Raw genomic sequence first — 25745 nt, forward strand, 5'->3', positions numbered from 1 at the left:
AGGGGTTGAAAGTTGAGTTGATCACCAATGACCGGTGATGTAATTAATCAGGCCTATGTAATGGCACCTCCACAAAACCCCAAAAGGTCAGGATTTGGGGGAGCTTCTGGATAGCTAAACACACAGGGGTTCTGGAAGGTGATATGCCTAGAGAGGGCGCGGAAGCTCTGCGTCCCTTCCCACACCCTCACCCTGTACATCTCTTCCATCTGGCTGTGCATCCGTATCCTTGGTAACAGTCTTTATAATCAACTGGGTAACTTAAGTGTCTCCCTGAGTCCTGTGAGTCACTCCGGCAAATTAACCGGATCCAAAAAGGGGGTTGTGGAAACTTTGATTTCTAAACACGTTGGTCAGAAGCACAGGCCACAACCTGGGACCGCAATTGATATCTAAAGTAGGGAGCAGACCTTTGCCTGTGGGATCTGATGCTAACTCCAGTAGGTAGTGTCAGAACTGAGTTAAATTTCAGGACACCCAGTTGGTGTCCACTGGAGAGCTAGTGGTTAGTGGGGAAAAGTCCCTACACGTTTTGGTGACCAAAGCGTTCTGTGTTGAATGAGTGTGTGGAAGCAGGAAGAACAGTTTAGCTTTTCCTTTAGTGGTAAAGAATGTTTCTCTTCTGCTTAGGTGAAGGGTTCCGACTCTCTTGTACTTGAAGTTCTTTTTTAGAGACAAAAATATGTGAGGCTTGATGTACATAGGTAAAATGAGATTTCACGAAAAAGATAAAAAAGGTGGACGGAGCAGAGGCTTCTTCCTGGTGGTGTCCCACCTCGCCCTGCCCTCTCCAGGAACCTGCCTCAGACGCACTCACCCTTCTTGGCAGGCATCAGGGGTAGGTGCTTAGGATTACACAGGGGTTTAGTTCACCAGCCTTACAATTGTTTTACAGTAAGCATGACAGTGATGAATTGAGCACAAGTTTAAGAGAAAAGTGATTGATTTTCTGCCAAGCACCATTTTTATGTTCTTTTTTATCAGCCAGCCTCCAAAAAGGTGAGTTGTTTGATTTAGAAGCAAATGCTGGAGTAAGAATTATGGTTACTTCATGCTCTAACTCATGGCCACTAGAGGGGGGTCATAACCAAGCTTCCCTCTCCCTGTCCAGCTCCTGAGACCATCTTGCAAGATTTGCCGGGCTCTGCTAGAATGGGGCCCAAATTGAAATGAGGAGTTATTTCTAGAAGAGTGACAACTCAGCAAATGTCTGTTAATCATGGTCAGTTTTTCCCTCCGTGAAGCCAGTGTTTCCTACTTGAGCAAAGATAGCTTAACTTCCCAACAGGAGTATTTCTAAAGTTACTGGTATATAGTCTCTGGCTTTGGGCTCCTTAAAAGCTGTGGCCCCTGGGTATAGAGAAAATAGCAAAATGGTGCGCATTCCTTCCCCGTTATTAGATGGGCGAGAATTTAACTGTGGATTATACTCTTCACATGTGGTCTGATATATGGCCTTATCAAGGGAGAAAATATTTTAGATTCCAGACATGTTTGGTCACTGCTAAAAGCGTACCTCTACTAAAAGCAAGTATGTGGAGCTTCTTCTAAAGCTGGCATCCATGGAAAATCCTAAGAATTGCTACTCTCTTAAAGGAGGTCTCTGTGTCCACAGATGCCTACATTATTTCACAAAAACAATCCATAGCTTCAGAAGAGGGTCGGAGGTGAATGATCATTTCTGGAGCTCCTGTGTGCTGCTGTGTGCATAATGCCATTCACCTCCTGGGGAAAGTTAGGAGGATTTAAAAATAAATATTTTTAGTAATTGGAGAGCATCTAAATTAGGTAAAAAGTGTTGGAATATATAACTAGGCAATGTATATAAGGTAGGGACAGTGGGCAGGCAATCAAGTAAGAGATTCACTGTGAATCATGAACAAAAACGGTTTGGTAGGTTTTTCTCCTGTTAATTTGGTTGTTGGATTTTTGTTCTTGACAAGCCAGGAAGCAAGCAGTTGACAGGGAGGGAGGGACGCAGAAGGCAGGAAGATGAAAATACAAAGCTGAGCAGGGGAGCGCAGGAAGGTAACTGAAGAGTCCTTATGAGCAGGGACACGTTGACTGATTCTGTGTGGCTCTCGATGTCAAACCTGAGAGTTAACTGGAGATTATAAGGATTTGGATCCCTAGAAGAAGGAAATGTTATAACCAGCAGATCTGCCGAGCTACCCTGCAAGGAAACCAGCCCCCTGTCCTGCGAGGTCTCAGGAAGAGGCTGTGTGATTCTCTGTCAGGGACTTTTTTTGCTTTCTATTGTTTTTGATATTGGGAGGTTGACCACGTGACTGTCAAATCTAAGATCTGGTGATTTGGAAATTCTGTGCCTCTACTGAGGCACCTCCCTTAGCCTGGAATTTCCCTTTTCTCATTCATAATAGTTGTTATGTCATTTGGAGTTTGATTTTTAGTATCTGCACAATCCTGTTTTCTTGGAGGAGCCCATCTCTGTTAGCCTCTGTACCTTGTTTAGTGCCTGGAACAAACAGAGCTCCATGAATGCCATCTTTTCACCGAGGAGTGGGCTAACAATTTAACTTGAGTGTAGGGGGATGAGGGGAGAATTTGGGAAAGCTGAATTTGGGAAAGCTGGAAAAGAATTTGGGATAACTTTTGTATCTACAACCAGAGAAACAGGCTGGACTCCCGTTCCAGGTATCCTCCTGCCTTGTCTCCCCAGATCAAGGTTACGAAATCCACAAGCTAATGAAAATGCCTGGACTTGCTGTTCTGTCCTGGCAACCCCAGGCAGCCATAGAACCTGGAATATTCTCAGCAATATTTAAGCCAGTGTGGACAGTCGCCACAGGGATGCCAAACTGGGGCTGGCCCAGGAACGCTGTGGACAGAGCAGCAGGAACTCCCTGCTGGCTGGCTTAGCAGGCTAGCCCTGCCCTCTCATTGACAGCTCAATAAAACAGCCTCACAGTTCCCAGGATTGAACCTTCTGGCCGTGTTTTTCGTGTGACAGTGGTGTTTTTTGTACCCGTTCGATGGATGGATAAGAATGAGTGTGTGAACATGCCTGTATAGGGCTGAGGAAGAGAGCGTGATATTGGATGACGTTGTTTTCATAGGCATAATGTGACATGAATGTGCCTTCATACCTTGGCTACTACCTTTAGTTATTTCCATGCAACTCAGATTAGAGAAATTAGGGCAGGATTTCAAGGATTAAAATGTGAGTTTTTTAATAGACTTGTGGTAGCTAACCGCACTTCTGCTCACTCAGCTGGGACTCTGTCTTCCTTACCTTCTCCCTCCCCTCTTTTCCATTGATTCCCAGGCACCAATAAGCCTAAGATGCCTTCACTCACTTCTATCGCCTTCCTAGATATGTGGAACGAGGAAAGCCATATGACCAAGTGGTGGTTTTCTTGTTATCTTCCTTGCACTGTTGAGTTCTGCCTCGATCCTGCCATTGCTCCCAGGATAGTTGACCTTCAGATTGACAAACATAGTCCAGCTGAAGACCCTTTGTGGTGGCAGAGAAGACAGCCAGAATGCTGGATGTCTGGCTCCGAGATGGAGCTGGCCCCGCCACTCCTGGCTTGCCCTTCTGTTCTCCAAGAACCAGTGTGGAGAGTTCCCAATGGGTAATACATCTGCCGTTCAAAACTGTGCCTGGGAAGCAGAGACACTTGCCTCTGTCTGACAGGCATGGCCCTTGTGCCAGAGAAAGCAGAGGGGAAACCACTCGGATATGCTGTTGCTAGGAAGCATAGATGTGTTTGATGTTTTGATTTTAGCAGTATTGGAGGTTTGCCTTTTTAATAACATGAAAAACTATAGGTTTTTCTTATATCAAATATGTGCTTTATTGAAAATGTGTGGTTAAAGCAGAATTCTCTCATCAAATCCTTTTTTCCACCAGTCATTAAATTTAAAAAAAAAATTCCCCTGGAGACGGGAGAGGAGTGCAAGAAGTTCAAAATGAAAATGACAGCAGAAAGGTTCTTGCGGAAGCAGCTTAGTTCAGAGGTTGTTATGGCCAACAGCCCCCGTGGCCTTGGCCGTATTAAGCAGTGGCCACAGAGTGGGAGTAAGGATGGAATTCATGCCCTTCAGATATCAGTGTCCAGCTGTTCAATCCTGTGGAAGCTGGGAAAAGGTCATGAGGTTACTCTCATTCACTCTTTGAACGAGTCACACACTGAGCTGTGTGTTCACGGCGCTGTGCTGGGGGGCTAGATAAGCCAGACACAGTCCTTGTCCCCCAACAAGGAAAAAGGTGATATTTCAAAGGATCTGTGCAATAAGAAAGGTATGAAGGATATGGGACCCTATAGGGAGTGGCTAACTTTTTGGGGGCCACTTGGCAAACACCACTGAGGAATTTGAATTAAGACTTAAAGGATAGACATTAGATTTTTCCGGTGGAAAAGACATGGAAGTACCTTCAAGGCAGGAATAGCCAGGTGGATGGAAGGCCACGGGTTGATGGGACATTCTATGACTTGGTAAAAGAAGGAGTAGGGAAGGAAGAAATGGAGTTAGAAAAGTAGGCTAGGCTGCTAGGAACCTTGAATTTGATGCCAAGAAGTTTGAAATTTGTTTGTAGGTGCCCAATCAGAGGTGAGCTTGATTCTAATCTCAGTACACCCGTAAATCCCTCTAGCAGTACAGAAATGGATTCCCTGGTGCTAATGGAGCTGCACTCTTGGCAGCACCATCTAATAGCACTTGCTTCAGTGATGGAAGTGTTCTCAATCCACTCTGTCCAGTATGGGGGCCACTGGCACCTGCTGGCATTGAACATTTGAAATGTGGCTAATGGGAATGACGAACTGAACTTGTAATTTTATTAAATGGAAATTAACTTAAATTCCAATTTAAATAGCCACATGTGTCTAATGGTTTCTGGTGTGGAGTTTCCAGGAGGCAGTAGCTGTAGTTTGATGCAGGAAAATAGTTCTGAAGGCTTCTCTGCAGATGAGTTGTGATTAATTGGATTTCAGGGAGGGAACTGACCACAGGTCAGTTCTGATCCCACTACTGTGCTGAGTGCTATGAGGAACAGGGTTACAACATGCCTTCAAGGAGTCATTGAAACACAACACACAAACATCAAACATTGAGAGAAGGAAGGTAGTGGATGTGTAACAAAGTGCTGCCCATCCTGGTGCCAGCTCCCTGGGCCCCTGCATCAGCCCTGGGCCTCCTCTTGCCCTATTGTGGCACCGAGCAGCTGTGTTAACCACACAGAATAAGAGTCCTGCCTGCACCTCTTGGCTGCCAGGCAAGATGCCAGGAGTGGGGTAGATGAATCAGGAAACCATTTCTAGATTTAATTGGAAGCTCCTGTGACAGACAGTATGCTTTAAGGGGAATGCATAGGCCTGATTCCTTTGTTATTTTGCCAATTCCATTACAATAGAAACCCGGTCAGGCAGGCACTGTTCACCTGGAGAGCTTTCCTGGAAAAGCTCAGAGTAATGCAACCTGTGTTTTCCCACTGTAGCAGTGGGCAGCTGTGTTTCCTGACCAACTCACCATCAAACAGAACATAAATGTGACAGAACAATATCATGAGAGCAGAGATACCAAAGCTATAAATCTCAGTCACTCCCAGAAGTGATAAAATTCTGCTATTTATTCTATAAAATGAATATAAATTTAGACCATGGGTACATACTGATTAAGGAAAGGACAACAATCTTCCATAAACACAGAAAACTCAACTTCACTGTGTCATAAATTAGATTTTCCTCACACTGAATTATGAAGTGTGATAAACACGAATTGGATAGTTGAATAACAATAGTTTTGTCCCTCCCGAAAATTTGAAGTGCGTTTGAAGATGCTTTTATTTTTTCCCTTAATAAATTCCTGTGTAACCAGGAGAAGCATGCAAAATTATTCCATTATCTATTCCACCACAACATCAATAGACCAATGAAATGCAGGTGTGAAGACAACACAAAGTGAATCCAGCCGAAGTCTGTATCGAGAGGCTGCCACAGCCCAGATTGGGAAGATTTTAGCTGGAGGAATGTTGAATAACTAAGACCTACAAATAGACACCCTCCTTTTCTCCCATTCTTTATTTTCCCACTATCATTCTGAAATTCTGATTTAAATACTAATATCTTTCATGATATTCTTTTGTGTAGTTTTAAAAGTAAACTGTGATGTTTACCTTTTTAGAAAAGTGATATGTATTCATGGCGCCTGCCTTGACTCTTTGGGTTTCTATTGTAACGGACCTGGCAAAATAACAAAGGAATCAGGCCTAGGTAGAAAATACAGGTAAGAAAATTAAGGAGAACCACAATCCACCACCCTGAGCTGTCCTTTGGATTTGGTCATATCTGTTTTCAGTTATTCTTATTTTCATTGTGTGATTACATGATGTTGAAACACAGTTTTGTTATCCTTCTCTCTCTCTTTTTTTTAAGTTAATCCTTCCCAAACATTTCCTCATATTTAAAAAATATATTTCCAAAACATCATTGTAATGGCTGTAGGGTATTTCATCACAGAAGTCACCTGAATTTATTTAGCTGGGCCCTTATTATGGAGAATTTAGGTTATTTCCCTTTTCTTTTTCAATTTAAATAACATTGTGATGAAAATGCCTAGGTTTGAAGCCTATATTCACGGGCATTACTATTTCCTTAGGACTAAAATTTTCATCAGAGAGTAAGAACCTTTGTCTGGGCTGTGTATAAATATTATTCAATTTCTTTCTAGAAAGATCTAACATAGTTACTATGAATATGGGTTCTGAGATCAGAAAAAAACAAGGTGTCATCCTAGGTTTGTAGCTCTGGATCTATGATCAACCCTGTGACATTGAGTAAGTTACTTAACTTCTTCAAGCTTCAGCTTCCCTATCTATTAAATGGAGCAGTGAAAATCTTTGCCTCTTATCCCATTGCCAAGTGGAGTGGAGGAGACAGTCCCTGAAAAACACTCCATGTAAGAGCTGGCAGTTTCACACCACTGCCAGTGGGGCAGGGGGATGGCTGCTTCTCCATTCTCTCACCAACTGTATTCATTGTTTTATGTAAAAATCATCAACTTCATAAGTGAAAAACAACATTTTTGAATTTTAGCTTCCGAGACAAAACACATATTTCAAGCCTTTAAAAATACATAAAACATTTTCAAGTAAAGGTCTGGCTTGGACAAACATTTTTGTCTCATATATTGTTCCCCATGAGTGGTTGATCATATAAAAAGCTCAGATCTTCCTTAGTTTTACAGTGAAGGCACATCATTGATTATGTCTGTGGAGACAGAAGGGCCTGTCTGTGGGTGAGGTGGAGTATATGTACACAGTGGTTATTAAATGTGTGCTTAAAACCTTTTCTCTCAACAGACTCAATGAATTGGATTTAGCTGTCTATAATTTATCTTCAATTGTGTAAATAGCTTCATAAGACAAGTAGAAATCAAGAGAAAAAAAGGAAAATATTCACTAACAATCCCCTTACCCAAACAAATTGGTTTATTGTCCATGGAATTTTACAGAATTACGGTAGACATTCGTTCAAATCTGAGGACACATTTCCTCACACTGAGACCAGCCTTTTCCCATATATGTGCCATCATTTTACCAGGCCCATGAGATGCCATTCCATCCAGGTCTTGGCAGTGAGAACCCTGTATACAGAAAGAGACCTACCCCCATGGGCCAGGAGAGAGGGTGAGGAACAAATTCTTCTGGGAAAGTGAAGTAGGAATGGGATTAGAGGTTAGAACCCGGGGCAGCCAAAATTGTTGCTGTGAAGTCTGAGCATAAATACGATGGGTGTGGGTTATTCTGAAATGAAAATTGAAACAACAAAGGGAAACGGCATTGAGGGGAATTCATACGCCGATATTTAGACGCCATTTTAGGGCCAAGCTTTATTTGGCTTCTTTTTGGAATTCCAGAGGCTCTCCCCAGTGTAGAGACAGTACTGTGTGTTTAATGCCTGAATGCATTTGCCCAAGATTTCTATAATAAAAGTGGGGAGAAGTATTAAGAAATACAAGCTTGAGCCAGATGCAGTGGGTCACGCTTGTAATCCCAGCACTTTGGGAGGCAGAGGCGGGTGGATCATCTGAGGTCAGGAATTCAAGACCAGCCTGGCCAACATGGTGAGACTCTGTCTATACTAAAAATACAAAAAATTAGCTGGGCATGGTGGTGGGCACCTGTAATACCAGCCACTTGGGAGGCTGATGATTATTGCTTGAATCTAAGAGGTGGAGGTTGTAGTGAGCTGTAGTGAGCCAAGATTGCACCACTGCACTCCAGCCTGGGCAACAAGAGCGAAACTCCATCTCAAAAAAAAAAAAAAAAAAAAAGCAACAACCATGACTACTACAAAGAAAAAAGATCACTTTTTCTGTCCTGGTTATCGTGTCTTAAGTATTGTTCATCAAATAATCTCTCAGTCCTTGACATGGAAGGAGGCTGTTTAAGTTTTACATCTGTTCCTCTTTTGTCCCTGTTTGTTCCTGTTTCCCAAAACTGTGCCCTTGAGTGTTGGGCTGCAATAACTTTGTGCGTTCACTGTGGGCCTGTTGCTCCTTGAATCTGTTTTTTGCTGTTTAATTCCTGTTTAGAGCAGATAGTGTGTCGACCTCCACCCAGAGCTGGCTGAGTGCTCTCGACAATTGGTTGTGCACAGGTCCCACAATACAGGAAAATGGCATTATTAACATCCAGTGGCAGTGTCATGATCACTTTTCAAGATTTTAAGTGCAGCTTGTACTCTTGAATATTATTTTTTCTGTGTTCTGCCTTGAAGAGCTTCCGTGAGGAAGGGAGTTTGCTGAACAAGGTTATGAAAAATATAAGGATAGTTTAATTTTATTAATCTTGGAGGCCTCTTGCATAAATGTTAACTCGAAACTGTGAGGCAGTAAATTTGCTGAAAGAAGAAGATGACAGTTGTTGTGTGGTATAATAAAAAGGACACCACTTTCAAAGCTGGGAGATATAATTTAATTTGCTCTTTTCCACTTAAAAGTGCTGACTTTGGGCCCATGTATTTATTTGTAAAATGACCCCTTCATTTATGGAACAAGCAACTGTATTATGTCTTGTTTACCATCCAGTGACAGGCTGCTTGTGAAAGCATTTTGTAAACTGTAATATTATATACCAATGTAAGGCCATTATTATGTCTTTGTGGTCAAGATGTTTAAAAATTTGTTAGTTTGAATTTCTGCTCAATTTATGTTCTCGTCCATGATTTCCATATTTCAGCTATAGAGACCTTGGTTTAATCCTGTTCATCTTGCAGTCTAATCAGAGGCCTGAAATATTTGCTTTATTTAGAATTTGTCACTTTACATTCTAAAGACTGAAGATTCAGTGGTCCTTAAAAGACTAAGATTCTAAGATATTACAGAAATGAATTCTAATTGTCTGTCTTCAGAAAGCCATGGGATTTTGTGTTTTTATCAAGTTGGTTACCATGTTTGGAAACATTGCAGTAAAATTTATTAGTTTTATATCAGTGCTCGTCACAAGATGGCAATGGTATTCCAGTAGGGTAGCCATTAGGTGCATGGGGCTATTTACATCTAAGTTAATTAAAATTAAAGCAAATTAGAAACTTGGTTCCTCCATTGTGGCAGCCACATTCCAGGTGCTCAGTAGCCAAATATAGAGTGGCTTTGCACAGTGGTGATAATAGAATATGTCTATCCTTACAGCAAGTTCTTTTGGATAATCTTGCTCTAGAAGAAAGGAAATCTAATATCACATTGTTCAGAGGTATCCAGCACTTAAGTTCCATGCAGAAGTTTGCCAATTTAGGTTTCCAATCTAAAATAGACATTTTAATGGGCCAATCAGGTTTCCCCATCTACGACCCTTTCTGAAGTTATATTTAGGGTGTTTATGTTTAATATTTTTAAATGTTTGTATCTCTCTATTGGGTCCTATAGGTCCTGTGTGACAGACATGTGTGAATGTCCAGTCCATAAAAACTGTTACTGCGAGTCATTTTTGGCATATACCCGGGCCTGCCAGAGAGAGGGCATCAAAGTCCACTGGGAGCCTCAGCAGAATTGTGCAGGTAAGAAAGTCCTGGTGGATCTACCCATCAGAAGTTTACTACAATGCCCAAGATGGCAATGGAGGGGACTTGTGGATGCTGACATGAATGGCCACATGCCCCTTTGTCAGAGGAAAATCCCTTCAGTAGGCCAACTGGATTGCTACTTGATAAAATAAAGGGACTTCCCACTGGGCAAGGTAGACAGCACTTAAGATAAATGCTTTGTGACAAGCATATTTAAGCAATTTAAAGATTTCCACTGTTGCAAAATCCTCTTGACCTCAAACTATGAGCTGGATATACTTAGCTCATGGACGGTCATTGCTATGGCTTAGGTTATATGTGAAGCAAAGGAGATTCGGGACAATTACAGTCATTTAAGGTCTTCAGGATAAACAAGATACTTTTTTTTTTTTTTAGAGATTATTATACAAAGCCTAGTAGAATTTTTTTCCCCTCTGAGAGATTTCTATAATAGTTGTTGCCTCAGGCCAGTTAATTAGCTTATTTGATATCTGTAAAATGGACTTCTTTATTCATCCAAGAAATATTTGTTACAAAGTGGCAAGGTACTGGGCACTGTGCCGACACTGGGTACTTTCATGAGTGTAAGAGATGAAGCCCCAGCCATTGACGCACTGGCAGCCTAGTGGGATAAACAAAAAAAAAAACATAACTCTACAATAAAATTAAAACTTGCAAATTACAGTAAGTATGAGGAGGGAAACGAACAGGACGGAGTGTAGGAAACCATTGGAGAGGGCTGAGATGGGATGAAGAGAGAGGCTTCTCTACAGATGATATTTTAGCTTCGCCCTGAAGGAGTGAAGGGAGTGAGGGCAAGTATTCTATGCAGAGGAAACATGTTTGATGGCATAAGGTAGGAGAAAAATTATTAGCATGCCCTCAAAGTGGAGAGGAGCCAATGTGGTTTGAGCCTGGGGTGGGCTAGGGGAAGAGGGGCACAAGAGGAAGGTGGAGTAGGAGCAGGAGCTGAATCACGCAGGACTTGGCAGGGCTTTGAAAGGAGTCTAGCTTTTATTCCAAGAGAAATGGAAGCCTCTGATAGCTTTTAAGCAAGCCTCTTTCTGCTTTCCAAAGATGACCCTGGATACTAGATAGAGAATAGATTGGAAGGGGACAAGATTGAAAACAGGATACTAGGCAGGAGACTATTGTGATAGTCGTGGTGAAAAACTGATGGTGGCTTGGATTAAGATGGTGGCCGTGCATGTGGAGAGGAAGGGAAAGAGTCTAGATTTGAGAAATTTGCAATTTTAGAATAATACCTGCTATCTAGTTACAAATATTAGTGATATATGTGTGAAGCATCTCAAACAGTGTCCAACTCATAGAAGATGCTCAGTCAAGGGTAGCTGCTGTTGTTATTTAGATTTGAAGGAGAAATGAACTGAATAGTTGTCACCTAGTTCAAGGATTGGCAAATTTTTGTCTTTGAAAGGCCAGATTTACCTGAAATAAAGAGACTGGGATTTTCAGCCTACTTCCCTAGTCTTAATAGCCTTAGCTCACATCTCAGAAAAGAAGGCCACTCATGCCATTGCTGACTCCAGAATGTCTACATTGGTTGAAGATAAGAGTGGTCACCTGGTTAAAAGAAGCATCAAGAAGAATTGCCTTGAAGCTGTGATTGCAGTGTGCAGACATCACGTTCACTTAGACCCATGTGTTATAACCTGTCTGGACATTGGAATCACCCTGGGAGCTTAAAAAATAAACCAGGAACCTAAGCCTGTGCCCTATGCCCTGATGCCTTTCTTCAACTGGCCTCGCGTACCTTTTAAAACTCCCCAGGTGATTCTGACCTGCAGCCTGTGTTGAAACCCCTGAGTTAACCCCTGTGTTTACTTGGGTAGCTGTGGGGAGGGAGGATGATGGATTTTTGGGAGTTGCTGAAGCTTCCTCAGCTGCCCCTTGGTGCGGTCGCTAGTTTGTGTTTTTTGAAAAGCACCAGGGCCCTTTCACCTTCCTGTGACCTCCATTTTGGTTGTGCCCCCTCCCCTGCAAACCCAAGTCCAATCTTTATATCAGAGTTAATCTTCCACAACAAGTGTGCTGCTCTATCAATGCTGCCCTTCTCAGATAAGTATTGATTCGATAAAAATAATTCACTTGGCTGGGCGCGGTGGCTCAAGCCTGTAATCCCAGCACTTTGGGAGGCCGAGATGGGCGGATCACGAGGTCAGGAGATCGAGACCATCCTGGCTAACATGGTGAAACCCCGTCTCTACTAAAAAAATACAAAAAACTAGCCGGGCGAGGTGGCGGGCACCTGTAGTCCCAGCTATTCGGGAGGCTGAGGCAGGAGAATGGCGTAAACCCGGGAGGTGGAGCTTGCAGTGAGCTGAGATCCGGCCACTGCACTCCAGCCCTGGCGACAGAGCGAGACTCCATCTCAAAAAATAATAATAATAATAATAATAATAATAATAATAATAATAATAATAATAAACTTAAGGTGTGACTGAGGCTGCTAAAAGGTGAGGCAAATGGCTGCCCTCTAACATAATGCATCAGTACTGGGTAGAATATGTGAGGGTGAGGTTTTTGAGGAACTGGGTCCTTCCAGCCATCTGCAATACTCCTAGCTCCTTTTGAATCCCCTTTCCCTTGAATCTACCAGAAAATGAATAAAATAAATGGAGTCAAGCTTGATCCAGCCATCCATCCTGGTATAATGCAGGGCTCAGCAGAATTCTATCAATTTGATTAGCTGTGGTAGTGCTGTTGTTGGGATCATATTAGATATAGGATATATGATCCTTCTCTCCCTGGCCCAGAGCTATACTTAGCACCATTTCAGTGCACACATTGCATTTGAGGACTACACATTTCACGTCAGCATCTTCATTTCAGGGACTGAGTCTCTGGAGCTAAAATTACTTTTCTAATGGAGAAGGAATATGGCTCCTGAAAGATTCCATTTACCTCTTCTTAGTGGTACCATCTGGGTGAAGTATAACTCCATCAAATGAAGTTCAGTGGGAGGGGAACATTTTAGACACACACATTCTCTCTCTCTCACATACACACACACACGCACACACACATTATGAACTTCCACAGACTGACAGTTGGTACATGAAGAAATAAATTTACACAGATCTGTAGCATCTCTCAGTAGATTCAGTTCAGATTCACGTAGAATAATGAAGACTATAAGAGTCCTCTTCACTCGTTTTTATCTCCCAGGTCCTTTGACTCATGATAGCACTTAAGGCCACGTAAGACAAAAAAGAGAAATCTTCCAGAGTAAAAAGTTTGGAAGTTGAACATAGAAGAAGTCAGCCAGGCGAGAAACTCTGAATGAACCAGTGACATTTTAAAGTCCAGCCTGGATTTTAACACTGTTATGACTACAGACACAATATGTGCCCACTACCTACGGCACGAGGGACTAATGGAACTCTAATTTAGCATGGGAATTGCTAAATAAAATCGAATATGTTAAGGGCTATAGTGAAAGTATATAAAAGTTTAATAATAATCATTTATATTGCTATTCACCCATTTTAAGCACTTCCTTTCCCCCAAGGACTATATTAGTATTTTATGTTGTATTTTATCTTGATAATACCCATAATACTTTATTTATATGGTAACATTATATTACCCACATTATACTCATAGGGTCGTTGAGACTTAAAATAGTTAAGTAATTAGCTGAAAGTCTCAGAGCTGGGAAGCGAAGAAGCTGGGAGTTGAGCCCCGGTTAACTTGCATCATTGCCCCGTCCTTAATCATTATGAGAACACAGAGACCCATGAGCATTGTGGAAAAAAAAAAATGCATATTTATGTGCTTGTATTAGTGTCAACTAATTCATCCAAATATGTATCTAAATCTTAGTCACCTTAGTGACTTTCCAATTTCTATTTCCTTGTTCCCTATCACTGGTGTTTTTTACTTGGTACCATCTGACTCTAAATTTGTTGTGATCTTATCTGCTGTATCTTACATTGTCATCCTCAGCAGAATGTCTGCCACCTGCCTATAACTGATACTAATTGTCACTGCACATTCAGTAATACATTTTATACATGGAAAAGGTGCTGGAAATGTAGGTGTTTGTGTCTTTCTGTAGCATAATTGATAGTCTGCTGGGCTATGTGAACAGTTTTCTCCCTCTTTGTCTGGCTCTACAAACCCTAGATAGTTCTAGCTCCTTCTGTGCAGCAACTCTGCCCTAATTATATACACTGAGTTATTTCTTGACTGACTGGATGCCTCCTGTAAAAGTTCAAGAGATAAAGTCAGGTACTGTGACCTTCAGCACCCCATAGGGGGATGTGGAGATGGTTGAGTTCTGGAAGTCACAGAGCCATGCTGACTGAATGTATTGATAAAGCCGGCACATAATGTTTTTATGTTTCACCTATAGCTGTTTGAATGCCGCTTTGAGAATAAATGCACTCTAACCCTAACCACTTTGGCAGATCCCCATTTTTGTTGCTGTTGTTGTTTGTTTGTTTTTGTTGTTGTTTTTTGTTTTGAGACGGAGTTTCACTCTTTTTGCCCAGGCTGGAATGCAATGGCATGATCTCGGCTCACCACAACCTCTGCTTCCCAGGCTAAAGTGATTCTCCTGCCTCAGCCTCCCTGGTAACCGGGATTACAGGCATGTGCCACCATGCCTGGCTAATTTTGTATTTTTAGTAGAGACGGGGTTTCTCCATGTTAGTCAGGCTGGTCTCGAACTCCAGACCTCAGGTGATCCACCCGCCTCAGCCTCCCGAAGTGCTGGGATTACAGGCATGAGCCACCACGCCCGGCCGTGTAGTTTTTTAACTATTTAACAAAATAGATCCTTTTAAAATACATATGTGCCAATTAAATCACACCTATGTTTTAAGAAATGATCTTACACCTTTTACAAGTTTGAAAAAACAACTGAATTTCCAGAGGGTAAATTAGGGCTCAGGTCAGTGTTCGTGTTCTAGGATCATCTAAAAGCTGTGCTGAATTGAAGGCAAATCTGATGATGTCACTTCACAGCTTAAAACCCTTCCAAAGCTTCCATTTGCCAAGGCTGATGGGGTCATTTGTGGTCTCTGACCCTGGCTTACTACTCTGCCTCTGTCTCCTACCACCTGCCCTCCTCAAGTTCCATGTCTCCAACCCACCAAACCAAGGATCCACCCTTCCCTGATTAAGCCACAGTACCTTGCTGTTGCCTGCACCCCTCCCTTTGTTCCTGATGTTCTATGTGTCTGGGAGGCTCTTCTTGTCATTGTCTGTCTGACAAGTTTGCTCACTTGATACTTACACAGGATCCATTCTCTCCAGTCTTCCTTGATCTCTACCCAACTCTCAGTGCTGAGCTGATGTCTTTCTCTCTTACTCTTCCCCTGTACTTTGTTCTCATTGTCTGATATGATACATCTTATATTTTGCTAAGAATCTGTTTACACATCAGCTTTACCTATTTGTTTGTAAGCCCAACCTCCTATAACTGGAGGACAGAGATGATATCTGATCACATTTTATTCCCCAGGCTTAAGAGAATGCCTGGCACATAGATACTCACGGGATGTTTACTGATTTAATTTGAATTGAATGGGAGATGGTAGTTATAGGATGAAGGATAATATGAGAGAGAAAGAGATCCTTTTTTTTTTCCTCTAGTAGTTTTCATTTCCTGCAGTCTACTTTTGACTTGTTGACTGTGAGGGACATACCAGTCCTTAATAGTAGAAAGGTAAGATGCCTCAGAAGAAGTTGAAAGGTAGAGCTAGAAGAAAGAATTGAGACGTCAGAGAGAGGAAATGACATGGGAGAGTTCATAGCTATAGGATAGTCAGGGAAACACAAAGAATGTGGTGGGAAAGAAGAAATGTTGCTGAGAAGTTTTTATACAACAAGGAATCCTTGCAAGACTTAAAGGGGAGCAAAGCCTCTAGAGGGCAAGGTGAGTTGAAAGAGGCATTCTGAAGGCAATGGAGTGGAAAATGAACTCAAAACTGGCCAGATGAAATCCACACTGGGAAAAGGAATGATGGATTGAATGTCATTAATATGAAATCCTCATCCAGGAGGCATGCATTGAACTGCTCCCCCGTGCCTGTCCCTGTGCCAGAACCTTTGGTTACAGAAGATAAGAATCCTGCCCTCGGGAGCCCAGGCCTCAGCGATACACTCTCTTCAACTGCAGGTGCTTGTCGCAGTGACCCCCAGAACTTTTAAAATCAATAGCTGCACAGGCACCACTGCAGATTCAGAGCAAAAACCTTTAGGGATGGGCTGAGAAATAAATATTTTTTAAAAGTACCTCAGGGGACTCTTATGAATATCTCTGATTAAGAACTATAGCTGTACTGTAATTGGGGGATTAAAGCAAATAAGAAAATAACTATAATGTTTAAAGTACTGTGGGTTGCAGAGGAGAGAAAGCATCTTGGGGGGATATCCAGAAACCTATTTGAAGTGAAGTGGGGGACATCTGAATTAAGATAAAACTGATTAGACTGGGAAAAGAATCAGAACTAATGATAATAGATTTCAGAGGTCTCTAACTGGAAGTCAGAGATAAAACTGTAGTAATTGAAGAAGAGAGAGATAGAAGAGAAAACAATGTCAGGGGAAGATTCCAGGAAGTAATGTGAACATTTAATGCCAGAAAGTGGGAAAAGAAACCCGAGAGAGAGAGGTGTTCTCCGGGAGTCAGCAGAAGAACAAGGAGAGTTCACTGTCATAAGATAAAATGGACACAAAGACCAAATATTTTTCAGAGTGGTCTTGGGAACATGGGAGTTGCCAAGATGTTAGTGGGTATGGACATTAATGAAAACTTTGGAGGGAACTGCTTCGGTCAAGGGGTGGGTGAGGAGATGAGCTGTCAATGTTAATGAATTGCAGAAGACTAGGCTAAAATGACCGTAAATTCTTCCACAAAGTCTGGAGGTGAAAGGAAGGAGAAAATAAATCTGATAGTTTAGGAAATATTTGTTGTTGTTGTTGTTGTTGCTAAATACATAGGGAGAAGATTAATGTGCTACGACAAAGAGTAGGGTAAGTTCTGAAAGCGATGGGGCAGAGAAGAAGAATGGCAAATCCAGGATGGGTGCAAATGAGAAGAGACAGTGAGGGGTAAATTAAGAGTGCTCCTGCAGATGACCTAAATCCAACACTGAAAGAGAATGAATGCTTTGGGATGGGGAAGTGCTCCAGTAGGGCTTGAGGTAGAAGAGGATGTGAAATAATAGGACCTAATTCTCTTTGGAAATAGTTTTCTTCTCAGTTGCTAAAAAGGAATGAGTCTCTGAGTGACTGAAGCATGAATGTAGAGTTTGTTTGCAGGATCAGATCTCTATCTTGGCTGCTCATTAGCATCACCAGTGTGGGGCAGGGTCGAAGGAAAGGATGAGTGTTTTGTTTTGTTTTTCTTAAATTACTGATATCCTGATCCCACCTTGAGGGGTTCTAATGTAATTGATCTGGGGTGAAGTCTGGGCATCAGGAAGTTCACCAGGTGATCCTAACTTCCAGTTGTGACCACCATTAGTCTACCGAAGCATAACAACACATGAATACAATTACTGTGTGTAAATATGATATTCAGCTTGGATGTTTCCAAATCATTAAGCAAACGTAATGTATAGGGTTTTCTGTTAGTCACTGAGAAGAGAAAAAAAGAGGACTTTGAAGGGATCAGTGAAAAGTCAAAAGATTATCAGAGAAGCCTAAATTGAGAGACTCAAAGGAAGGGTTATGTCAATCCACCCACTCACTCATCCATGTATCCACCCACTCAATTTCTCAATAGTCCTCCGAGTATCTACTAAATGTTAAACACCATACCCCTGCAGAAGGTAAAGAAACAGAACAGCGTTCCCCTATAGTAGCCTATATTTGAGTTGGTGTGTGTATGTAGAGAGAGAGAGAGAGAACGAGTATGAGAGGATGAAACTGATGACTACAATTTCATGTTGTAAATGCAGTGATGGGATAAGCAGCAGGTGCTCTTCTTATCAGTCAAGGAACATCCATCCCATCCACACAGAAGAGGCGGGTATTCAGTTGAAAACGTTGGGAACTCAGTTCAGAAGAGTGGAAGATGAGGTGAATGGTGGTGACATTCACCAAGCCAGATAATGGCACCAGATCAAGGCATTGGAGTCCACCATGCATGAGGGAGCCCATTCATGTCATCTGTAGAGACATCTGTGCAAGGGCACAGACCACAGAACAGTGTAAAGAGGGGGAGAGTACAGATCCTTAGGCGCAAATGGAAAATTCCAATCCCCTCTCTGTTGTGGTTATGTCTGTTTCATAACAGCTTTATTTAGCGAGTATTTATTGCTGACTTCCATATCTAATGCTCGCCAAGTGCCAGAAAATGTGTAAGCTAGAGACGTAGTGAGGGACCAGACAAAAACTCCACCCTCAGGGAGCTTACATTGTAGTGTTGGAAAACAGAGTAAATATGAAATGATGTCAGGTAGTAGTATGTGTAAAGAAGAAATAAATGGGGAAAAGAGGTAGTGAATATGAAAATGTTATTTTGAATAGGAAGTTACCTTTGAGAAGGCACCTCAGAAAGCTGAGAGTAAGCTAGGTGTAGGAATCAATAAGGCATAGATTACATGGGATGTTTCAATATCAGTGACTAGGAATTAGCTGCTACTAACTCATCCCTCTGCTGGTGTATCAGACAGCAGCCATGTCATTTACCTCTATCCCCAAAGTATCTCATATTGGGACTTTGTTCAGAGCAGGTGTTTACTAAGAGTCAGTGGTTTAGTTAACAGCTGAAGCAGGGATAAATAAATAATATACCAGTACTTAATATGTATCTATACAGAAAAATGTTCATTATCGAGCCACGTAGTTTACAGTTGGTTTTATTTAGATGTGTTGTTTCATACAACTCAGTTTTTGAATAGTAAGAGCTGATGAGAGGCTGTTGATTACTCCCCGGAAAGAATGTGCTCTCTCATTTGTTTTTAACCAGTGCAATGGATATTTGAGAAGCCTTCGTAGAATTTATTTTATGGTGCTTATTAACTTTCTTTTACTTAAATATCATCAAAGATCAACATTTGGTGGCAACTCTAAATGCATAACTTGAGAGACTCAAAGTGAGGCCCGTTTGCTGGCAAACCAGTTCTATCCTTAAATTTTACAATTACACGATTCCTCACCAGGTATCATTCTGCAGACAGCATGAACGATAGAGGCGTTGAAGCTGAGAATGTCTTCCATTGTTTTTACTTTTGTTTAAAGCAACTTTAAATGAAGATTGAATTGCTCTTGGTGCTCTTAGAGGGTCCCTGCTCCAAATTTCTACTTGTGTCAACATTCCTTTTCTTGAGAAATGAGGGGTGGCCCCTTTGACTGTCACTGGATGTAACTCACATGGAAAAGGCTGTGTGTCACAGAACTTCCAGAATGTTTGCATTATTTTCTTTTCTGACAAGTCTAGTCATGAATTTTCAGGATCTCTCAGAATTTTGTCAAAATCACTTTGCCTCTAAGTCACTAAAGATAGTAAATTGGCTGTGACATGGCAACGTCATCGTTTTTATATTGTCTGACCCAGCCAGCCGTTGTCCTCCCTGCAGTCACACATCTGACGTTTCTCTCTTTGGCTTAACCCAATCTTGCTTCAACACTCCTTAAATTTACTAATTTAACACACGATAACATTGATTAAAATATGTCACACATTCCCGATATCCTTGGTAGGTTTTTTCTCTGTAGGTAATTTCATATATTTGAATATTGATGTAGTGGCACAAAATATTCCTATTCATCACAGCTCAATAGCTGAAAGGACTATTTGCAGCAGATGTTTTATACTATTTAATTATTTGTACAATAACTAAATAACCTTAAAGATTTTCCTATAGCCTTACACGTTTATAGTTTATCTTATCTAAGAATAAGATAAATTCTTATTCAGATCTACCTGTTTGTTTTTATAGATGTAGCTGATTCCCAGAGTGTTTGAGGAATGTTGGGTGTTTATCATTCTCTTGTTAAAATGCAAATCTGAGCCTGAGCTATGGAAAGGTCTATGCAGTGACATGAGCCTGCAGAAATGGCATCTGGCTGAGAGCGAATTAATGGGGCCTTTCTCCATGTCATGGCTTTGTCTCCTTCTCTTTTTCAGCCACCCAGTGTAAGCATGGTGCTGTGTATGATACCTGTGGCCCGGGATGTATCAAGACCTGTGACAACTGGAATGAAATTGGTCCATGCAACAAGCCATGCATTGCCGGGTGCCACTGTCCAGCAAACTTGGTCCTTCATAAGGGAAGGTGCATCAAGCCAGTCCTTTGTCCCCAGCGGTGACCTTTGTTTCGATCCTTAAGACTTTGAAACCTGGTGACTTTGACACTGAAGCGGAAGAGCCAATGAAGGACTGAAATATTTGTGTGCCAGCTTCTGTAAACACACACACACAGAGTATATATGTGTATATATATAGATATATTCAAAAACATTTCATCATTTATATAAACTATAGGGGGATTATTATATGTATATTTTTTGCTATAAGACATGTATTGTTTCTAGGATCCTAACCTGTAAGCCATTGAACATGTTGTATAAATACACCTGGTGTTTTTAATTTAATAAGGTGGCATGCAGATACGTTGGATAGTGTTAACATCACATACATTTGTCATTTTTAAGGAAGTTTTCTAAGAACCCTCAATTGCCTGCCTGTATTAATTTCAGTTTTGAGTCAGGATTTGTAATTGAGTGGGGAATGTGTTACTCTGGAGAAGGGCACATTTATCTAGGGGCATTTCAGGTTTCCAAAGAAAGGAATGTATGCCTGGGAAAGACAGCAGGAGACTGGTGACTGGCCCTAATGGTGCATGAAAAGTGAGGGATAGACTGTTAGAATATATTAGGTTGTGGGCTAATATTATTTCCAAAATTGATTGGCTGGTTGCCAAGCAATATATATATTTGTCACTAGGGCATAACCAAAGAATCAAGTGATTTCTTGCCATCCTTACATAGTCCTCAAGCCGTCTAATCATCTATGTGTGTATGATGGATGTGACCATTTATATGTCATGTGTTGAGATTAAAGAGTGTCTGGATGACATGTTAATTTTATTGAGCATGAGAAGGTATTTGAAGAAACTGTTGCACAACATATGATGAAATTTTGATTTCTCTGAATCTCAGAGTAGTTTAAGATGGGCAAATCCAATGAGTTGATGTAATCCATCTACATTTTGTGGCTATTTCATGTATAAAATGAAAGGCTTTAGTTATTTCTAGAGGAGTCCCATCTAACACTATTTGGCGACTGTTAATATGTTATAATTGTTAGGCAGTGGAAAAGCCTTTATTGACGAATTGATTTAACCTCAGTCCAAAGAACAGTCTCTATACCTGCTCTCATTTACTGATAAGCTGCTACTAGTTACCATTTGATTGTCTTGACTTTCGTCTTCAGTTGAATTGGTGAAAACATCAACAGAAACAAAACCCACTGTATCTTAAAATAAAATGTTCTGCATTGTAGTCAATAAAGGGCTTAAGATGTAAAACAATGCATTTTCTCTCTCCAGATGTCCTGTGTTATACTTTATAAATTAGTTGTATCAACTTCAGATTTATCAAATTTTAACAGTTTTAGTTATAATTTTTGTATCTTACAACAGTATATATAAAGACTGTTATTAATAGACAAAAACAAACCCACTTTTTTGACAAGCCAGCATGTTGCCACTGCTTGTCAAAGACATTTATGTTTCTTTTACATTCATGACAGCTAAAGTATTAACTTGGAATTTTTTAAAATTTCGTCTGGAATATCCCTAGTTGTTTGAGTAAACTGAATAAAGTGCAGGGCGTAATAGTGACTGGCTGGGGGCACTGGGCCTTTGGTTTTTTTTTTCACTGCTGTATTTGGATGCTTCTGCAGCCTGAGGTAGTCAGGTTATTGTTTCAGTGCTGCCTTTGGAAAGAAGACTTTGACTTAGGTGCTTTGGGATCTAAGTGTGGTTTGTGACTTTGTCCACATTATTTAAGTGTTTGGGGGCCTCACTTTTGCTTATCTGTAACACAAAGAGGCCATGTAGTATGGTGAGCAGTGTTGAGAATCAGGAAAACTAGACCCTTGTCCGTAATAGGCTAGTAGACTTTGGGCAGTAATGGGAGGCACTAAGGGCTTGCAAACACTTTCCTACTTGTAATCTCATTGATTCCCTGCTCTGCCCTGACAGGAGGGGTAGGGAAAATCAGTTGATGTTGCCTGGTGGTTCCTACCTTCTGTAAAGCGAACAGATTCCTTAAGAATCTTTCAGTTCACTGTAGGTTCTTCTCTGTGAAAGAGGGCAGCATAAGCGAAATGATGTAGAAGGGAAAATTGTGGATGGTTATTTACAGTTCATGATTCAGCCAAGGACTGAGTTACTCTCCCCGTAAGGCTAACCGGCCTCTTTCCCAACACTTAATCATGGCAGCCAGGGTGGGTGAATGATGAAAGCTCTTCTGCATGAGCCAGTTTCATCATTTTGGGTGGGCTGGTTACAAGTTTGTGTGGCATTCCTTTATCTGGGGATTAGCTTAATCTCTGTACATTTTTCTCATTTCTAATTGAAGAAGAAAGGGAGAGCAGAGAGGACAGAAAATTATTTGGGTCTACTAATACAAAGAGGCATCTCTCTGATGGGAGAGGGTGAGGAAATCAGCTGAATGGTTGGCCTGTATATTCTTTTTTAGGTCACAGGCTACAGCTGAGCAATGGCTTAGTCTAATGATGGAGCACAATGAGGATTTACCAAGTGCTTCAATGAGAGCAGTCCTGTTTTATTCACATGGGATGTTTTCAATGCGTTCTTAAACTAAGCTCTTGCAGAGTGAGATGACTTGAAATAAAAATGTTCTATGAATATTGAATTTGATGAGAAACAAGTACCCTCGATGAAGAACAAGCATAATTATGATTCTAATTGCCCAGAGTTGGTATTCAGTAAAAGTAAGTTCTTTCTTCTCTTCTTCTGTAAATAGGAATATATGAGGGTCCTGACCTAGAAGTTTTTAGCTGGGAAGAAAAAATGTCTCTTTGGCATTAATAAGAGCAATTTTCGTTAAAACTGTGGTACACTAAGAATCACTAAGTCTTCAGGTTAGAGGCCTTACTCATCTTAACTCTTTGACTGCTTCCTGACCATCAGACCATCCTGTAAGAGGGCATCTTTCGATAAGAGCAAGAAAGACCCAGGAGGCTGACTCTTCTCCCAGCTTTCACTGAAACACGGATAAACCATTTCGATTGGAAAACTCTTCCTTGTTATGAAATAGTTCAGACATACAAAAAGGCATAGAGAATAATGTTGCGCATACTCATGAATCCATTACCCTAATTAAGAAACATAACCTGGTAAGTAGTCACTAAATTTTGCTTGAATCAATAAATAAAACCTGATAAATGCTAAGTCTCACGGTTACAACAGCTGTTTCTGGATTTGTTCAGTTTGAACCTGATTGCATTTCTCTTCACTTTGCCACTCTTTTGTCATTCGCATTCATTTGGATCTGACAAGTAACAAGGACATGAGCTGGAAAGCTCTTGGAGTGGGAGGAGGAGACTGCCTTCAGGGATAGGCGCCAAGATATTTTAATTAGCGATCTCCTCCAAACATAACTCTCAGGAGCAAGCAAAAATAATCTCTGATTCTACATCCTGGAGTACAAGCCTTTGCAAAACTTGAGATTTTAATTCTGAAAAATGACAAGTTTCAAGTGGGCCAGAAGGAAACTTTAGGGAAAAGGAGCAAATGCTGATGATTATTCTGACACTAAGTTAAGAACCTGGACATTCATTTCGTTAAGGGGCTGTTTCTGACTTTAGAGTCATGTTGCTACACTGGGTTTATTTAAACCAGTTGAATGACACGAACATGCATCAGATCCATTTTTATTGTGGTTCCCTTTCAGATAATTTGAGCAAGCTAGCTTGGAAAAGGTCAATGTGGTGGAAAAGGATGAGAAATTTATATTTAGAGAAACTGGAAAAGTAGGAGGTTGTTTCGGGTAGGGGGAGAATAAGTCCCCTGGTAACAAACAGCTGCATGCCTGGGGCTACACCATAAAAGGTATAGGCTGAAGGGCAAGGGTGAAGCTTGTGGGTGTGAGATGTGGCTGGGAGGTGGGAGTAGAGTCCTAGGGGGTCGGGGTCTTAGCTCCTTGTCATGTCACCTGACTAGCTCGCATCTAGGTGCTAGGTGTCACATCTGGGGAAATCTTAGGTCCTGTCCAACTGCCTTGAGAGTGGAGGAGGTGCCAAAATCTCCATCACACATTCTCCACATGGCTCCGTGGTGGGCTGAAGCACCAGATGGGTAGATCTGCTCGAGCTATGGGTGGTGTTAGGCAATAGAGTGATGTGACCAGCCAGGCCTTTGTTTCAGTGAGATCAGTGACAGTGCAGTGAAGGTGGATTTCCAGTCAAAAGACCAGGTGGGAGTCCCCTGAGATAGTCCAGGTGAGAGATGATAAGCCCCAACACCATGAGGTAGGAAGTAAAAAGGGGAGAAGTTTGTGACAGATTGGATGGTGGATAGGCCAGTCTCTGGCTTGAGTAACTGGGTGGTGATGATGGTGCCAATTTCCCACAGAAGGAGCACTGACAAGGGAATATATCTACAAGAATTTCTACTGTCAATCAAAGTGTTTTCTGCTAAGCTACATCTGCTTTAATTCAACAGACATTATGAACACTAGGTTTAAGACATGGTCCTTCCTCAGACAATCATGGTGCAGGATGAATGGCTTGTGGTGAACCAGAGGGCCACACCACTGGCCATGGGAGCCTCAGGAAGTCCCATTTGGGGTTTTCTGTTTGGGAGAGTGTCAAGGGTGCCAGAGAAAGTGACTACTGAGATGAGTCTTGGTGGAGGACTAAGTAGCCTCTACCTATGCAAAGATGTGTGTGTGTATGTGTGTGTGCGTGTGTGTGTGTGTTGTCAGGAGTAGAGTAGTCTGGTCATTTAAAGAACAGGTAACTAAGCAGATAAGGAGAGAGACAAACAGGTAGTGTGGGTGTGCAGGGAACAACAGGCTTTGGGTACTGCTGAGGTGTAATAGATTCACAGAACTTTTTTGAGCTGTGACAATGCAACTCACACACCCTGGGAGGCTTTTGCAGGCTCCCCTTGATTTCTAGTGGGATCCGCACAAGTAAGGCTTGAGGCATTTTGTTATAAGACACCTTGCCTCTTGTACCAGGCTGTGTTTGTGTTTCCTTCATCTGTCTTTTGAGCAACTAGAGAGGGAAGGGACAGAAGAGGCTTCCAACAAGAGTGTTCTTTCTAACCTTCAGTCTTCCACTGCATGGAGAGAGGCATTGGTTGTTTTAACAGAACTGGTCCAAGTTGAATACATTTCACCACTGCTTTTGTTGACTTGCTTGACTGTGGGCTAATGGATGGAGGAGGCTTAGAGTCTAAACAGCTGGTCCTGCTAGTGTCACCAGCTCTGGTCACACCTGTGAGTAAAAGGCCAGGAAACACAGCTCACTCAGAGTTCTGTTGGAACAATTTTGTCATGTTCTAGCCACTTTGTGTCATAACCTAGCTTAGGCCCTAAAAACTTACATAAGCTACTTCTCTGCTTCTTCCAACTGGAACTTGGCTAACTAAAGTAATTCCCCTGAGAAGTTTCTTCAGCTGTGAAATTTGGGGCTTAAGGAAATGTTTGTGGTGATGAAAAAGATTCACTTTGGCTCCAAGAGCATAAATATCCTTTGTT

The 25745-nt window shown here is 41.5% G+C and overlaps 1 protein-coding gene across 1 annotated transcript in view; it reads left to right on the top strand.

Annotated features, from left to right (window-relative positions):
• BMPER (BMP binding endothelial regulator) overlaps window positions 1-21542 on the top strand; it is a 243543-nt gene extending 222001 nt beyond the window's left edge. The window contains exons 14-15 of the mRNA XM_023191705.1: window positions 9892-10022; window positions 20137-21542. Of these exons, the coding sequence (XP_023047473.1) occupies window positions 9892-10022; window positions 20137-20318 (313 nt within the window). The 3' untranslated portion in view covers window positions 20319-21542. The remainder of the gene's footprint in view (window positions 1-9891; window positions 10023-20136) is intronic.
• Window positions 21543-25745: the final 4203 nt, after the last annotated feature.

This window comes from Piliocolobus tephrosceles, chromosome 8, assembly GCF_002776525.5.
Source record: "Piliocolobus tephrosceles isolate RC106 chromosome 8, ASM277652v3, whole genome shotgun sequence".
Lineage (NCBI taxonomy): Eukaryota > Metazoa > Chordata > Mammalia > Primates > Cercopithecidae > Piliocolobus > Piliocolobus tephrosceles.